The sequence below is a fragment of the Cebidichthys violaceus genome, unplaced genomic scaffold (genome assembly GCF_023349555.1).
Source record: "Cebidichthys violaceus isolate CVI_PGR_0920_01 unplaced genomic scaffold, fCebVio1.0.p SCAF_170, whole genome shotgun sequence".
Classification (NCBI taxonomy): Eukaryota; Metazoa; Chordata; class Actinopteri; order Perciformes; family Stichaeidae; genus Cebidichthys; species Cebidichthys violaceus.
In genome coordinates this window covers 159017-176426 of record NW_027176341.1, presented here as the reverse complement: position 1 = coordinate 176426, position 17410 = coordinate 159017, and the positions used below count along the sequence as shown (strand labels likewise).

General features: G+C 44.5%; 2 protein-coding genes across 5 annotated transcripts in view; both read right to left on the bottom strand.

Moving 5' to 3' along the window:
* Positions 1-3124: 3124 nt before the first annotated feature.
* On the bottom strand, positions 3125-6287 carry sdsl (serine dehydratase-like). The gene is made up of 10 exons (XM_068712754.1): positions 6175-6287; positions 6027-6062; positions 4997-5176; positions 4836-4872; positions 4618-4757; positions 4424-4512; positions 4048-4281; positions 3840-3970; positions 3644-3730; positions 3125-3412 (listed from the first exon to the last, which is right to left on the bottom strand). The coding sequence occupies exons 3-10, from the start codon at positions 5141-5143 to the stop codon at positions 3309-3311; spliced, it is 969 nt and encodes a 322-aa protein (XP_068568855.1). The 5' UTR covers positions 5144-5176; positions 6027-6062; positions 6175-6287; the 3' UTR covers positions 3125-3308.
* A 1583-nt stretch (positions 6288-7870) lies between these two features.
* Positions 7871-17410, bottom strand: part of LOC137874177 (apoptosis-stimulating of p53 protein 1-like) — a 31924-nt gene continuing 22384 nt past the window's right edge. For all 4 annotated transcript variants that reach the window (XM_068712750.1, XM_068712751.1, XM_068712752.1 and 1 more), the window contains 12 exons: positions 15839-15906; positions 15545-15746; positions 12896-13117; positions 12551-12766; positions 12160-12310; positions 11866-11903; positions 11381-11748; positions 11047-11184; positions 9860-9993; positions 9249-9415; positions 8956-9155; positions 7871-8294 (listed from right to left, as the gene is read on the bottom strand). In XM_068712750.1, the coding sequence (XP_068568851.1) occupies positions 8253-8294; positions 8956-9155; positions 9249-9415; positions 9860-9993; positions 11047-11184; positions 11381-11748; positions 11866-11903; positions 12160-12310; positions 12551-12766; positions 12896-13117; positions 15545-15746; positions 15839-15906 (1946 nt within the window). In that variant the 3' untranslated portion in view covers positions 7871-8252. The remainder of the gene's footprint in view (positions 8295-8955; positions 9156-9248; positions 9416-9859; positions 9994-11046; positions 11185-11380; positions 11749-11865; positions 11904-12159; positions 12311-12550; positions 12767-12895; positions 13118-15544; positions 15747-15838; positions 15907-17410) is intronic.

The following is a 17410-nucleotide window of genomic DNA, read 5'->3' as shown; positions in this document are numbered from 1 at the left end:
TAGGATGAATATTTTTCATCCAATCCCACAAGCTGCAGCACAGCCCAATATACTTATATGTGGTGTTAATGTTTATAAGAACCTCAATGTAAAGAAACATTTAGTCTCATTTTGCAGTTGGACTTACACTCCTAGTCATTTTGTAACACACTAGAGAGTGTGTATGTATGTGTGTGTGTGTGTGTGTGTGTGTGTGTGTGTGTGTGTGTGTGTGTGTGTGTCTGTACCCTCACTCTACTGTGACTCTAGTTTTACAACCCTGACTTTCAGTCTAACAGAGAGCGTGTAACAGTATTTGGCATGCTTATAAAGATTGTGTACTTTGCGATGCACTGACACACACCGATTACACATTTGAGAAATGCTTTGTAATATAATCTGACATGCATCTTAAATAGCGTAATACGTACATGAAAGCTGTCAAACAGAGCAGAGAGATGGCGGATGAAAGCGTCACAATAATCAGGGAGGGCAGACAAAATCTTTATGCTTCGGCAGAATCCTCCACAGTTTCCTCACCTTACGAGTGCAGCTAGAAGATGTCTGATATTTGTGTATTTACTGACATGCTGCAAACTGAACCCTATTTAACACAAAGAATGGCAATTCCCTTACAATGGATAAATACAAAGAATTGGCTAAATACAACTATTAAATCGTTAAGATGTTCAACATCTCTTTGTTATCGTTCTCAACGTCTTTGCTTGTAACCCCCTCTTCAATTTGTGTATATGAATTATTTCTAGTGGCCTGAAAGGGTAAAACAGTATTTCACAAGAAAAAAAAGAAGATTAGAGAAAAGTCAGAAAATAAACCAAAGGTTGTAGGAGAAGCACATAAAGTTAATTTACAAATGAAAAAGAACAAATCACCAAATAGGTTGGATTTTGAAAGTTAAAGATGTTTTATCAAATTATAGTTTACTGATACCAAAAAAAGAGGTATGACTGTTTTTTTTCATAATTGTCACTATTTAAGGCAATTGAACAAAAACGCGGACGGCACAACATTTAGAATACAGTCTGTCAGGACAAGAGCCTGCTGCTTGAACATATACAACATGAGCCAAACTAATGTGTGCAGGAACATGTGCATAGATGGACATGCTACTGTTTCCGTCTCTGTCTCTCCTCCATTCACTCGTTTACTCTGTCCTATTTTTAGCCCCAGCGCCGCTCAAATGCCCTCTGCTGGGCTCATCAAAGCAGCTCCTTCCTGTTGTCATAGAAATGAGCTGGCACCTCTATTAGCTCCTCCGTCTGGAGGAAAATCACACTCACCAGAGGAGTAACAGCTGCGGGTCAGGTAGATCATTTAGACCAGGAGAGGATGGGAATAATCCAACTATCATTTAATCGTGCACGGGCAGAAAAGATCATTTCTCACAATGTATATTATATATATAATTACTCCCATTACAACAGCACCTCCTATTTCCCCTTCACTCTTCTCCCGGATGGACTGTGAGGCAGTTTTGCATTTACAGCATTGACAGTACAATCATGTCCACTCCATGCATGCCCTTGTGCTGTGGACACCCAACGGAGCTCCTGGGAATTACACACTTCAATCAGCCCACTGCTGCTACGGTGCTGCTGGGAGCATTGGTTATACAGAGGAGCCGCACGCCGTGACTGAATGAGAGACAACACACGGACTAACAACACCTGTTTGACATGAAACGTACTCATGCCAAGCAAGCAACGGTATCGCTTAGCAACAAGCGCCTCAGAACAAACCAATAACTTGAACAAAATATTGTAAATGTCAAACGAACAGAGTCAAATACCCTGATTCTGATGAAGGTCATTACGTGTTAAGGGCTGTTTTACTGATGTGGAAAATGTATTTATATACACTTTGTATAAAGCTTTATACAGAGCTTTAGGAACACCTTCCCTCGGGAGGGATTTGAAATGGGGAGTAAGTGAGTGATAATGGATTTCAAGCTCTTTAATATTCTAAGCATTCAGTGATGAGTAGTACAGTAAACACCTCCAGTGCAGAACCATCGATCAAACAGAAGAAAGTTGTATTTTTTGCCGCCACAAACAAGCCGGGGGACGGTGTATTACTGCAGAACGTTATAGAAGATGTGCATCTTGTACAAATCTCCGAAAAAACAATTATCAAACTAATACCAGACTTCATATTCAGCTTTGCGGTCATTCAGCAGTGTCTGTCATCCCCGAGCATCTCACTGTAACTCCACAAAACTCCATTTGCAGATGAAGGACATGTGATGTGACTGAAAGCTCTGAAAGAAACCTGATAAGTAGATCTTGAGTTATGAATTCAAAGTGATGAATTTACCAGCGCAAATACCAGTTCACATTAATTATAGATAAGTCTTTATCGTCGTTATATATGGATTTGCTTTCTATCCAGTTTTCTATATTTCAAAAAGAATTTTGTTTTGATCAATAATTCACGTAAGGTGCTTTTTTTCTGCTTGTACTTCTTGTGAACCTAATATGTTGTGCAGCTGTCTGAGAGAGAAGAAGGCAAAGACTACCAGCGGGTTGTTAAATGAAACACTTTCATTTGACTTCTCTGACGCAGACACAACAGAGGAGCTGTTTCCATAGTAATAACTTCCTACTCATAACACAAACTGACTGAGCTGACACAGTTCATGTGAGGGCGACAATGACACAAAACAATCCAGCACTATAGGTGTTTTCATTTAAAAGATGGAAATCATTCTGAGGCTGCAAATGTATTTACATAAAAGACCACGGGAAGAATAGAAAGTACAAATATTTGGGTGTGGTGTAATATTAATGCTCCAGACTGGCAGCGCTGAAGTACAATTAATGTACAACTTATGTCACATCAACAAGTATCTGTTTAAAGCAGAAATAAGTGTTCTGTATGAGACTGTGTGGACGGCCAGTGTATTTCTGAATAGTGAACGGTGACACCACCATGTGGGGAGAGGTAGTAATAACTCTCTCAGTGATTTATAACTTCAGAAATGTGTTCTTTTTCTAAGAAATCTCATTGCATTTTCATATTTTATGCAACTTAAAAATGACACCACAATATTAGGAGAAGCACAACTTTCTTAATTACCGATATTGCAAATCACGAATATCTTAAATTAGATGACACATATCTGAAGTTACTTTTTTCTCTTTTTTATTATTATTGTGAATTTTTCTTCCTTCCAGTCATCCATCCACACATCATTCACTGAACTGATGCCATCGTTGTAGCCATTGTAGCCCAACATTAGCCAGTCACACACACACACACACACACACACACACACACACACACACACACACTGACACGTATACAGTACTTTAAGCCTGCAGTTTGTGTTTGAGGTGGGTCAGCTGCTCCATGTCGATGCTGCTGCCACCGCACACGATCACCAGCAGGGGGCCCAAGAGAGCCGGCAGTCGACCTAAAAATAAAAGAGTAGTGCAACAAAACTGATCATCTTCTCCAGAAGTCTCCCCTCATCAGAAAGGAATCACTAAATACAGAAAGTTTACTTCCTGTCTCAAACACGATGTCACTGTTGTATCAACAAATGGAAGAGTTGTTCATAGAGAGGCACTAACAAGGAGGTTCAGTCCACGCACTACGGTGGTGAATAACAGTATCAGGGTGCTGATGACTCCAGAGGAGTTACCTTCGTCCTGTAGTCTGCGTATGAGTCCGCTGTAGACGGCTGCTAGTGCCGCTCCGCACGCCATCTCCACCAACACGCGCTCCTCGTCTACAAGATGACACCAAACAGCTTTACATTCAAATTTTAAAAAAAGAAAGGATCATTCAAACTTCTTAGATGATCTTTACAGGTCAAGCAGACACACACACACACTAACCTAGGAATGTCTCGACAGCGTGCAGAGCCTGCTGGTCAGTCACAAGTTCAGAGATGATGGTGAGCTCGCTGCATCGGCTGTACTCAAAAGCTTTCTCGCAAACCGTCTTCGCTCCGAGACATTTGGCCTCACTGTGGAGGAACAGAGGAGGAGGAAGTCAGTTTCGGTTGCAGTCGATAAAGCACCCCAACACCCTAAGACCTCTCACCTGGTGATGTCATCCAGGGTGACCAACCTCCCCGCCTTGACCGCAGCGTTGAAACAGTCGGCCCCCGCCGTCTCCATGGCCACGATGGGTACATCCGTCCAGCCCGCGTCCTTCAGGCCCTGGACGACCCCACAGAGGAGCCCTCCTCCGCCCACGGACACCAGCACAGCTCCAGGCCTCGCGCCGGGACCCAGGGAGGTCGCCACCTCTGCGATCACACTGGCGTGGCCCTGCCTGTGCGTGTGCGTGTGTGTGTGTGTGTGTGTGTGTGTGTCGTGTGTCGTGTGTCGTGTGAGGAGGGAGTCATTTATTTAATATTGCAGAGTTTTTGCAGTCGCATTGCGGGAAACATGAATTGTGATGAGTGTTTTTCTACCAGAGCAGCGGGTGATCGAACGGAGGAACATAGGTGAGGCCTTCAGTCTCTTGCAGTCTGAGAGCCTCTGCATTGGCATCATCCCAAACCTAAACAAGATTTCACTTCATTTTCTCTTCTTTTTTTTTTTATTCTAAAGACTGATGTCGGTGCCAAAAAGACAGCACTTACACATGATTAATATTATACCGTACCTTGCCTGTAATCTTGACAGTAGCGCCCTGATCCTGGAGTCTCTGAACGACCAGCTGAGGAGACGAGGAGGGAACTACGATGGTGGCCGGGACACCCATCTTTCTGGCTACGTAGGCTGCAGCCATACCCGCATTACCACCTTCAAAAAGACCATATTATGTTGTATTATAGTCCGGCCAACTGATACTGCAGCGTGCATATGAACATGCCGTGTCACCTGAAGAGCAGACAACTCCTTTGGACTGTCTGGTGAGCTGCAGAAGAGAGCGGTGAATTAAGAAAGGGCAAGTTAGTGTCTTCTATCAGATAGTCGGTGTGTGATGTGATGGAGGTGGAGTGAAGTAGAGGGGTGGAGGGTGGAGGGCGGAGGGCTCCTACCTGCTGGCAGAGGTGTCCGATGCCTCGGATCTTGAAGGAGCCAGAGGGCTGTGAATTCTCCATCTTCAGGTACACGGTGGTTCCCACGCGCTTGGACATGGCGACGCTCTCCAGCAGCGGCGTGTTCAGGTGGAAACGCTTCGCCATGATGCCCCTGATTCCGTTGATATGCCAAACAGTCTGTCGAGATGAGTAGAAGGTTGAACGTGCGATGACAACGGAAGGAAAAGGCCATCCACTGATGAGGACAGTGAAATGTGGCGGAAAGCTCCAGAAAAAAAACAACTATAGTGGACCTTGAGTTGAGGCCAAAGTAGAAAGTTAGAGATATTTTCATCAAGGTGGTTTGGAGATGAGCAGGAGGCAGCAGGTAGTCCACAGGAAACAGATTCTTTTAATATTAATAGGTGGTCAGGCTGTTTTCTGTCCTACTGGCCAGTGCTGCCTTCAAGTGCGGCCAGAGACATAGTAATAGTAACAAATAATAGCAGGCATGTACACATAAGCAAGACAATTCACTGAACCAGTTGTGACACTTGATGAAAGCAAGATGAAGTTTAAAGCTGAGCAATAACTCATTTTTGTTTGATCATTGTTTGTTGTTGTTCAATGGAAACTCTCTGATCAGGCCTACAGTAAAGAGCAACACATAAAAAAGAAACTTGATATCAGTCAGTGGACATTTTGAAATGAGTTGTATCTCTGTCAATTATTTGCAGGTTGACAATATCAGTTCAAAACATCTCCAGTGAAAACTACTCAACTGGGGCGTTATTTCCATTCATTCCACCGCGGTATTGAAAATGTACACGTTACGTATTTTGTTTCTTTCCTCGGCCTGTAAGCGACTTTCCTTCACGCAGCAGAATTCAAAAATAAAAGTGTAAGAAAGCTACCTGGTTGAACAAGAACGTGTGACGTAACAGAGAGTTACAAAGTAACCCAAAGACGTAACGTTAACGTCACGCTGCCACCTTGCACTGCACGTCATGAGGAACCAGCGTATGTGAAGTATAAAGCGTTGACTTACGTTTGGATGAAGCGTCTGGTTGAACGAGCCTCTGACCTTTAAAATGTTAAGTTGGTTTAGTTCGTACAAAGGGAATCACATTTTCAACGTGCGCCACATTATGTCTGCAGTGTGACGATGGTGTTGATTTAAACAGAAATAAACTTACGTGTGTCGCTGCTGTCGGTGCAGAGAGACTTGAGTGACCTGTGAACTTTGTTCCCTTCTAAAGTCCACTTTTATTACCAAGGCTTGACACTGTGTGTGTGTGTGTGTGTGTGTGTGTGTGTGTCTGCGGACGTCAGAGACATTCTATGTTGACTTTTCTCCTTTATGTTTCCGTCACACTGAATCAGTCACAGCCTTTATTCTCGGTATGGATTATATATTCTTTATTATTATTATTATTATTATTATTATTATTATACATTGAATGAATAGTTACAGGTTGCATATACACAAATGAATGGTTCGCACTCCTCACACCAATGTGCCATTCACACTTCAAACGTCACTCATCCCGTCACCTCATATTTTACACGTGAAAGGAAAAGACGCTTCGTGTCTGACCCTGTGTGTACACTAGGTGGCAGCAGTGAGTGGCGTCAGCGCTGACACACAGAAACGAGACCAATGCGTCTGAAGAATAAGAATAATAATAGAAAAAAATAAAATGGTTTGAATAAAACAACAAATCAGGGGATTAATACATTTCAACAACTAACGAAATAAAAAGAAAGTTGTTTTCACACTTGAGGCTCTTCATTCACTCTCGGCTAAAGCAGTTATAGCCCAGTACATTCTATTTTCAACCTTCTAAAACTCAGGTTTGTTTAAAATGTGCTGAGCTGTTTTATAATATTGTTAGTGTTAGAGCCTGGGGATGAGGACCAATATGTGCCGGGCCCCGGTCTGGACCAGGTACTGTGTGTTAATGGCTAAAAGTGGCAGAAGTTTGATTGAAAATTAGGAAAATAGTGTCTCTCCTCCTCCTCCTCCTCCTCCTCCTCCTCCTCATGTCGTAGCTGCTTTGGTTTCACAAATTCATTTCACAAACACATTTCTCACTTCCTTGTTCTCCTTCTGTCCTTCCCTCCTCTCGTACCAGCAGCAACCATGTTGCAGTTGAACAGATGTTGCTGTGGCAGCATGCGCCGCCGCTGAGTCAACAGAAATACAGACTCGTAGTAAACGGTTAAGACATCCTTAACTATTCACAGATGCTTCTTTTTTTTTTTTTTTTATCATTTTGTGAAATCTGAATCAAAATATTCTTCTGACGTCAGTTCAAACCAAAAAAAAAAAAAAAAAACGTGTTTTTTTTTTCTTCTTTACCATGCCATGATGTTATATTGTCAACATCTGTTCGTGCTCGCGTGGGTTGATGTGGACCTGAGCCACCATGCATCAAAAGCCGGCTGAGGTTTTTGTGTGTTAGTCTCGGGGTTGCACTTCCATCATTGTTCCTGACCAACACTGCTAATAGCTGCTCCGTTTACAACCTGGGAAAAAAAAAAACCTTCCTTTAACACACATTCAGACTCACGCTGTCCGTTTCTCTCCTCTCACTTTCGTCTCTCCAACTTCACGTCCCACACATACTTTCACCTGTAACCGTTACTGCATTTAAATCTCCTCACCACACGGTGGGAAAGTGTTTCCCGACGACATGCTATGTTCACTGCTATGCGGCCGACGGGCTCGGCCTTCGTTGAAGATCCCTCGGGGTGTTTCTGGATTAACACCGTACAAAAATAAAAGTGTCATCGCTGGGATGAAAGTCAGATCGAGCCTCGTGGAATCCAAGCTCATGGTTTCATGTTCGGAGCTCGTAGAGCACAAAGCTGCTGTATATTTTTCCTTTCTTTTTTTTTTTTTTTTCTTTTTTTTATTTCTTTTCTATTCAGCTTCTCTCATGCTGCTGAACTCGTGTGAAGTTGCCAAACTACTGTTGCTAAAAATAAGATCCAGGCAATTTCTTTTTACTGCAGCAACTCAGTGAAAATATATTATGACTCTACCATAAAGTGGCTCTGTGGTTCCAGCATCACATCCAAACAAACAGGAAAACGTCGCTTCGTTAGAGGGGGTGAGCTCCAGCTTTGTTTCCCTCCGCCTGCCTCCCGACTAACTCCATCCTTTGTTCTTTCTTTCTGGGCTAACGCTGACGCCCACATGCCGCTGTTCCTCTTCTGCTCCGTGTGCACGCGCCCTCTGCGAGCGTGCACGTGGCTCCTGATCCGGGCTTTAAGCCAGCGAGCGTTGTCTGGGTTTGATCCTTGGATACAGCTGGAGAGAAGGAGAGAGAGAGGGAGAGAGAGAGAGAGAGAGAGGGAGAGAGAGAGCAGGGTTATTGCATCATGTTAACATTGTTCTCAAGGTGCCTGAACATCATGAAGGCTGACTGTAAGACACTGTCGGGATAAAATACTTCACCCGTAGTTCCACCTGTCAGTGGAGTCGGTTTGAGGTTTAAGCTGTAACGGTGACACCGCGATGGACAGATTTATTAAAGCTCTGTTGTTCAGCTCAACCGGTCCGATAACGGAGTTCTGAGCAGTAGAGTGTGTACATGCTGTACTCCCTGAGGCTCAAACGGCACCAGAAGCACAAACCAATAATGCAGAATTCTCTCACCCTGTGTTTGAGCCAATAATGTTTTTCACATCGTTCCATTTTTACAGTTAAATTGATTTCGGGTGATCGGGTAAACATTCCTTTTCACCCACTGATGGAATCTATTCATTCATTCAGTTTGATCGGGTCACCAAATATTTAAGGAATCATTTCTTTTACTTACTTTATTGTGTTGAGCTGATTACTTGATCTGCCTGCCGAGCCTAGTTACGGTTGCTAAGCTCGCTGTTTTGTTTTTTTTTGCTATCCAACTCTCATCAGCAGAGATCAAACCATGTCAAGGTGTGTGTTGCTGACGCTAGTGTTCTCTCACCCCCAGCAGGTTCCTGGGTACGTATCCCTCGCGGTCGTTAAGCCGCGCCCACCACCACTCCGTCTCAGTGTCGTCGCGCCGACGCAGCACCGTGAGGGCGTCGCCCTCGCTGAAGGACAGCTCGTCGGCTTGCTGGGCCGCGTAGTCCCAGAGAGTGTAGACCAAGCCTTTGTTCATCACGCCCAGCTTTTCTTGAACACCTGGGAGAGAGACACGGAGTGACCTCTGTTACAGACAAAGCCTGACCCGTTTACTGTAGTCGGCTCATTGAGCGTCCGTCTGTCTCTACCCACCGTAGAGGAACTGAGAACACTGTGTGTAGCCCTCCTCCATTTCTTCACATTTGTCCGCCGCGGTTTCGACGTCGCTAATTGTCGTGGCGAAAATGGCGGCCCCCGACTCCACCAGCATCTTACAGAGGTGGACGCTGTTACATGAAGCTGCGCAGTGCAGAGGAGTCCTGGGAGGGACAACAATAATTAAAAAAAAAGTAGGACTTTAAACAGATTTAATCTCCTGCTAGACAAAGTTCATCCATGGCAAGTATGAAGGTGCTCCAGTTATGCACTTGTATCACTTATCTAATAGGCCAAACACAATTCATGTCATCAACAGACAGGCTGACACGAACTCGGTAATTAAATAAAGTAACTTCTGAATGCGGATCCGCATTAGACTTGGTAATCTCTTCCTTCAATAAGGCACTTGAGTCAAAAAAAAAAAAGAATTTAGAAATGCAATTATCTCCCGTCATTGTTGCTTCTGAGCTGAGCTCCCGTCTCGCTGCCACAGAGCGCGTTCATTACTCCCAAAAAAACCACCCTCTGGCCCTGCAGCAGCCTCTGTTCTATTATTAGTCCGCTCTATTGAATGCATGATTGAACGGCCGGCCGAAAGTACTGACCATCCGTCACTGTCGGCTGCATTTACATTGACTCCGAAGTCCAGCAGGAACTTGACGATGTGGTGGTGGCCGGCGCAGACGGCGTTGTGAAGAGGAGTTATGCCTTCATCGTTGGGCATGCTGGGATTTTCCACCTTAATAAAGACAGAGAAAATATACGTCGAGGTATTAAGACGAGTCGGTCTCAACCTTGAGAATCCCTTCACTCACAGTGAACTGGGGATAGCGCAACATTTTTAGAACGGCTCGGAAGCGGTCGAGTGTTGCTGCCTCGGGGGTTTGAATGGCGTCAAACTGAGCTTGAAGCATCTGCATGTTTCCTTGAGAGTATCAGCGAGAGTTTGCAGTTTGGTGAGGCCAGGAAGCACTTTTTGTCCGCTCTCCAACTGAGAGATGTCGGGGATAGACGGTGGTGGTTTGCCTTTAAAAGATGTCAGGCTTTGTCCTCAGGAGCTGCTGTGCTGCAGAGTGGAAGTGTGTCCTCAACGATAACTCCCCCCCCCCCCCACCTGACAACTGAGACCACCTCCCCCCCGACAGAGCCGCCGAGGATCAAAGCTGTTCTGCTTAATGCGTGCCGTCATGAAGGTATTGCAGAGCTTCAAAACCTTCCAGCTATCTGTTGAGGAAATCTGTGTGTGTGTGTGTGTGTGTGTGTGTGTGTGGGGGGGGGGGGGGGGGGGGGGGGGGGGTACAATATCCCTTGAGATTTACTTCCAACATTAATGTTCTTCTATTGCATAAGGAAATGTGTTTTTTTTATTCATCTTGTCACACTTTCCTCCGACAACCACGTTGAGAAGTGCGGCAGCGCTCGTCTACTGAACCTCCCTCGCATGCAGGCAGATTCTGACCAATCGGACGACGCCTAACTAGCTCTTGATTGGTCAGAGAGTTAACAGCGTCAGACATAGTAACGCTTGCAGACTGAATTGTAATTTAATTACGATAATTGTTATTATCTAAAATATTGGTTGACATCATATTGTGCAGCCCTATTTAGAATTGAGTTTTCTTCTTGGGTTTGGAACCACCACAAACGTCCGCTTGTTAAAGCCCTTTGACTCTTGAGCTGTGCAAAATGAACGTGGCCTGGATTTGATTTTTTTTAGCTCTGCACCCAGTAAGCACGCATTCCAAATCTGAAACGGGAGAATGTATGATAATACAACATAATCTCGTGTTACCTCATAAATAATCCTCTGCACCAGATCAAACTCTCCCTCCAACGAGGCGTCCAGCAGCAGAGCCAGAGGGTTGAACTTCACTCTCAGACCGTGGCCCGTGCGCTCCGAGGACGGCTTCTTCAGGTTGGTTCGCTTCACCTGCAGCACAGAGGGGGGGGGGGGACGGAACAGTGTTGACGGTGCCGAATGGGAATAAGTATGTACTTACTTTGCTTAATCTGCCACTAGAGCTTTATTTTAGTTATTTTGTTTAGGTCAGGAACGTATTACAAAGTAACACAAGACAGAACAGTTGTAGTACGTGAACCCCATCGCAGACACCATCCACGCCTACCTTAGGCAGTGAGGGGGGGGCCGGAGGTGATGGAGAGGGGGAGGCGTGGCCTACAGAGCTTTGTGCAGGACTAGATCCTCTCTTGTTGTTATTGTTCTGGTCCTCTGGCCTCTCGGGTGCAGGGGGTGGGCCGGTTTGGGCTGGGGGAGACGCATTAATGGCGGCGGCTGCTTTTGCCGTCGTCTCTTTGGGCGCTTCTATCGCGACAGAAGGAGGGGACAAGCGGCGGGAGCCCGAGTTCAGGTTCTGAACCTCGCCCTCCGCGGGGCCCACGCTGACGTGCGTGTCGCCGGGTTCTACATTTCCATTTGCCGAATGGATGTTGTCCATTTCACCCAAAAGGCAGTCAGGCTGGTAGAAAGTATTGCCTGGAATTCAGAAGGAAATCAGCTGATTTAAGCGTCAGCGAACCCTTAAGATTAAAAGGGAAACACCATACAAGAGCAACTGATGCCACCTTAACTGTCGTCACATCAGTGTCTCACCTGAGCCTCCTTCCATGCCTCCTGCCAATGTGTTGAACCTGCACACCGCAACAGAAATCAGCTTTAACCAAGCAGCAGCATTCAGTTTCATAGACATTTGATTTTTATGGTTCAGTGCACAGCAGGGGGTCCTAAAACGAGTAATGGACACAATAAGCTTGTTTTATTGGCGCAAATGGTTCCCATCAGTAAATATCCACTTTTTATTAATGAATAACTTATAGCTAAATATTTCGTGGACCTCCTGACAGAGCGCTCACTTTGACAGTAGCTGGTACACAGTGAAGAACTGACCTCTGGTACAGCAGCTTTTGGATGTTTGGCCCCTGTGGGCCCTCAGGCTCGGTGATCGAGCTCCGTTTCTTCAGGGGTCGTGGGGCGTTGCTGAGGCGACGGCGGAGAACCTCCAGGTCAGCGTCGCTCTGGTAGCGTAGCTGGGAGTGGGCTGTGGAACGCAGAGGTGGGATTCTGTATTGTTTAAAAACTGCGTTGTCTTCTTCTGTTATTTTGATTTTTTTTATTTTCTTATTAATTGATTTTGCTCTTCAGATCCCAAACCATCACCTATTTGGCCCAGAGGATTACTTTCTCCAATTTAGTACAAGTTAAACTACAAAATGTAAGAAATCAGAAGGAAACAAGCTTATGGCAGCACACAGAGTTTGATTTATTTGCTGGTACCTACCCACTGGGGTGAGCTTAGTGGGACTGAGGGGACGGGGGATGTTGTCCACAGTGGGTGGTGGGAGGATTTGCCCATCGCTGCTCTCGCCTCCTCCTTTCCCTCCTCCTTTATCCGTAACGTCCTCTCCTCCTGCTCTGCCTCCTCCTCCTCCCCCCTGGAGGAACGGGACAGGGGACGGAGAGGTGGAGGAGGTTGGGAGGATGGGTTTACCATAGACTGTGGAGGGAAAGAAAATAGCACAGAGGTCAGAAGGATTATTCATTGTGGACATCAACATAAAAAAAACATACACCTGTATATGTGGCACAATCTGTAAAAATAGATCTTATTCTGCTGTTAAATGACCTGCTTTGACAGTAGTCCTGTTGCTGAGAGAGCCGTAGTTTTTGGCCTGAGGCTGCTGGAGGTACATGCTGTAGATGGAGCTGCTGTTCATAGTGGCGGGGCCCTTCCTGGGGGACTGGGGTCTGGAGGGGTGGTCCGGGACGTAGGGTCGCACAGCCACCGCTGGAGGGGGATCTGTTCGCTCTGTTTGCGGCGACAAGGGAGATGGCTGGGAGGTGGAGCCTAAAGGGAGAGACGGCGTCAGGAAAATATACAATTATATGATCAAATAATATACAATTATATGATCCAATAATATACAATTATATGATACAATAATATACAATTATATGATACAATAATATACAATTATATGATACAATAATATACAATTATATGATACAATAATATACAATTAATTTCCAGATGCAACACCGACATCTCCATAACAAAAAAGGATTATTTGCAGAGTTCATCATGCAGTTTCTCTACAATAGCGAGGCTTGAAATATTTTTCTAGAAATGACCAAAATTGTAATTAAACCAAACAAAGAACGCATGTGGCGTCAATTAACCCTTTGTGCATAACTAGGGACAGCTTTTTCACTTTTCATTCACTCATTTCACTCACTCTGAAAATGAATGAATATTTGGTAGTTATGATAAGGACTCAAATCTGACGCTGCAAAAAAAATAAATCAAAAATGAAGATCGTTGCTAATCATTGATTTTTTTTTTTTTAATCAGTCTAGTATTGAGTAAGAGCGCTGCAGTTGTCAGCTGCTAAATGGACTGCAATGTAATCTTATCTGGCAACTCTGGACCGTTCGATGTATGTCTACTAAAAGTGCTTGTTTTTGCCACCGACAGGCTCAGATTGGTATTATAACTGTCTGACAACATTATGTTAATATAGAGAGGTAAAACGATTTTCTTCACCTTTGATCCAGACTTTTTTTTATTTAGTATCTCTCACCAAGTCACTCTAGGAGAAGTCTCGTTCTGAAATCTCACAAGAGGTGACTTGTTGCTGTCGAAAAGTGCTGAGAGAGGAAAGAGATTATTGTGTCGGAGGACAGAAAGTTCAGGACTTTTTCTAGCTTTGTGTCAAGGGGGAACCAGCAAAATCCACCCTGTCCAGACCGGGGATTGAACACAGTCTGGGCAGGACCTTAGTTGGGACCATGTGCTTTAAACAAAGGAATCTGAGTGGGCATGCAGGCAAGGCTCAGTCTGATTTGGGTAGGGGGCATCCAAACCCCCACCAGAAAGGATTTCACACTTACCTGTGAAACCCAAACGCAACGCTATCCTCCCATTGGTCAAGGCCCACAGACACCCCAGGTATGTAAATAGGTATAATTTGAGCTGATTATTAAGCAATGACTCCAGGACCTTAGCGAGACAGGACAGTTTGGAAATTGGCCAAACCTGAGGAACAACTCACAGAGTTTGAAGAAAAAAAAAAAAGGAGTTTATCCTCCCCAGTTGCTCTCCTGCAATCGATAGCTTGAAGTGGCTCCCTAAAAGCAGAGGAAGTGAGGGCCTGTCGGCTGAACTGAGAGCTGCAGTTTAAGGAGGGCACCTGAGCTGAAAGCTCACTATTAAGAGCAGATCCTAACTACACCGTGTCAAAGGGATTCACAGCAGCAGCAAAACGTGTGTCTAATGTACGGAAAATCTCTGACGTCTTGTTCATCAAGCAGTCATTAAACTAAACAGAAGAAGGAATAGATACAGGGGATTTGTTTTTATTGACATTTTATGCTTTCCAACATTTTTACAGGTTTGTAAAAGAGATAGAAATTTATTTTATGTGATAAATGCCTTTATGCTATTTTTATCAACGACGTGCATTTATTTCTGAGTTGCCTGAAAGTCAGCCAATGGGCTGCTTCACCAGTGTACCTCACTTTAACCCTATTTGAAAGCTGCATGTTTATAAATGATAGCCTGTGATGATTTTGTCAAATATTCCAATGCCAATTCTACATTTGGTATTTCAGAGGTGTGATGTAAATAAACAAACAGGCAGACCACTCCCTCTTCAAACTCTGTCTTTTCTGAACGTTAGTTTTCGTTATTTAATCAAAAATATGTAAACTCTCTTTTGGCCAGGTTTCCGTCAGAACCAGGATATCGGGGTCGGTCTGTGATACAAGAATTCTCAGGTGATCGACTTCTAATTCATTACACAGACTTCCGTTGTTTAAATGCATGAACTCCAGGCTATTTAGGGATTTGAAAGCATGTGGGAGGAGGAGGGTTTGCAGGGTTTCAATTGATCGGACAACCGAAGAGGCAAGTGTTAATGTGGAGCCCTGAAGCGTACCTTAGAGTAATCTAAGAGACTTTCAATGTCATGGCTGAATATTAAGCTGATTTCGACAGAGAATGAGGCCTAACCCTCCCACGAGCTTTTAGAACGAGACTGAAGAAAAGTGTTTTATCTCTCTTCCTGTAATGTTGTTAGCCACGGTGGGGAACAGGCCCAAGTCTTACATTGCAGCCCGTTTAATGGCTGCCGGCTGCAGCGTTCCAGCTCGAGACTGGACCAGTTTGAATTGAATTAATTAGAATTGTTTGTCCACATTAGTCGGGAAAAAACATGGAGAAAAAAAGAAAGGTTCAGGTGGAAAAATGTTCCCTTTAAGTGTCTCTTTAAATTACCTTGAATTGAACTCGGAGGGACGGAGATCCGTTGCTGTATTTGTTGTAAAGCAGAAGATGATGAGGATGAGGTGACATTTGCGGCATTGGATCGGGGCCAGCCCAGCGTACCGGGGGCCGAGCGGGGCAGGGAGCTGGTGGCACAGTGATGCCCTGCCGCCTGGTGGGTGGCACTGGGGTACGTACCGTAACCAGAGGGGAGCTGGTGAGAGGGAGAGACATTGAAATGACTATTTTCTCATGAGAACTTTCACTATTATCTCCACCATGTCTCGTGTAGAAACAGTACAGTACCTGTTCTGGACTGTTGGTTCTCCAGTCCGACGCATTCTTACTGATGCTAGGCCACGACGCTTCATTGGCTAAACAGAGAGAGAGAGCATGTGTTGAGAAAGATTCAAACCAGAGAGGCAATTTAGGAGAGGAGGAGGCAAAGACGGACACAAACTGAAGGGAAAACAACAAAGTAGCATGTATGTTAGTAAGATAGGTAGAGAGCAGGCCGCCCCTCGATATGAAGGTAAGTTCATATGTTACGCTGCGAACAGCATATTATTATCCGAACATATGGTTTACTCCAAGGAAAACATAAACGTGACCTTCAGGCTTCGTTACCTAGTATCACATAACAACTATGCAATATTAGAAACAGACTCCAGGTCATCGAGTTATTTATAATCTGATATGAGCTTTCAGTCGTTTCGCTGCAACGAAGCAAATGCTGTAAAGCAAAAAGACGAAGTGGTAAAATGCTTAACAACTACTCCACATGTTGAAATTGGTGATTACAGTGTATTGTCCACTGCAAACATGTGTTTAGCCTCATGTAAGTAGCTCACAGCTGGGACTGAAGTATCTGATCATGTGCCTGGTTGCTAAATGTGTGGGTAGACTGCATCTGATAATACAAAAACAAACAAACATTCATAGCAGCTGGCAGTCTGCTGGTTTTCGCTTCAGTTAGAAAGCTGCTACCTTGAAGCTTTCAAACTGACATGGCTGCCGCTGCTAAAACGCTGAGCTCTTAGAAAATGTAGCTTGCTAGCTATGACAGATAGCAGTTTAACTCGGGCTCTTTCCCCACAGAGGTGGCGTTGCATAACTAAGCGGCGCAGTTCAATGCGGTTACGGAACAGGTCGATCGCTACATCTTGATCCACTGTTGCCTATTAACTAGTGACAAATCCTGGAAGTCCGGGGTCTAACTTAATGCTCTCCGGTCTCACCGTACCGTCATATAAACTAAAGACTGAATCCAAGAAAACAATATCAACACACCATGTTAGCGTGCTAGCAGGCTTTTTAAATCTGATACCAATATTGTCCTGAAGCTTTCGGCTGCCTACATTAATATCTACAAAGTCTTTGTGTGAGCACGCTGAGAAAAATAATGTTTAACACGAGTCTACTCCCCTGCTGTACTTTGGCCCGGCGCCGCTACGAGCTAAATGTTAACTTCAGCATGCTAACATGCTCCACTGACAATGTTAATACGGTAATGTTCATCATCTTAGTTCAGAGTGTTAGCATGCTAACATGCTCCACTGACAATGTTAATACGGTAATGTTCATCATCTTAGTTCAGAGTGTTAGCATGCTAACATGCTCCACTGACAATGTTAATACGGTAATGTCCATCATCTTAGTTCAGAGTGTTAGCATGCTAACAGGTGCTAATTAGCGCTGAAAACAAAGTAGAGCTGAGGCTGTTGGGAATGTCACTGGATTTTCCAGGTGCTTGAGCCCAAAACAAAGTATTGGAAGAGTTCAAATTTGGAGCCTGGTGATGTCAGGGGATCACCAAAGTTATTACGATAGATATTTCCAAAGTGGTGGGCCAAACAAATGGACAGACAAACATAAAAA

What these genes read in the sequence shown, in the direction of transcription:
- sdsl (XM_068712754.1), bottom strand. Translation starts at nt 5,143, where the DNA reads ATGGCGAAGCGTTTCCACCTGAACACGCCGCTGCTGGAGAGCGTCGCC. An exon ending in AGGAGTTGTCTGCTCTTCAG is followed by an intron (nt 4,758 to 4,835) that starts GTGACACGGCAT and finishes GTCTTTTTGAAG; the next exon opens with GTGGTAATGCGGGTATGGCT. An exon ending in ACGCAGACTACAGGACGAAG is followed by an intron (nt 3,413 to 3,643) that starts GTAACTCCTCTG and finishes TTTTATTTTTAG; the next exon opens with GTCGACTGCCGGCTCTCTTG.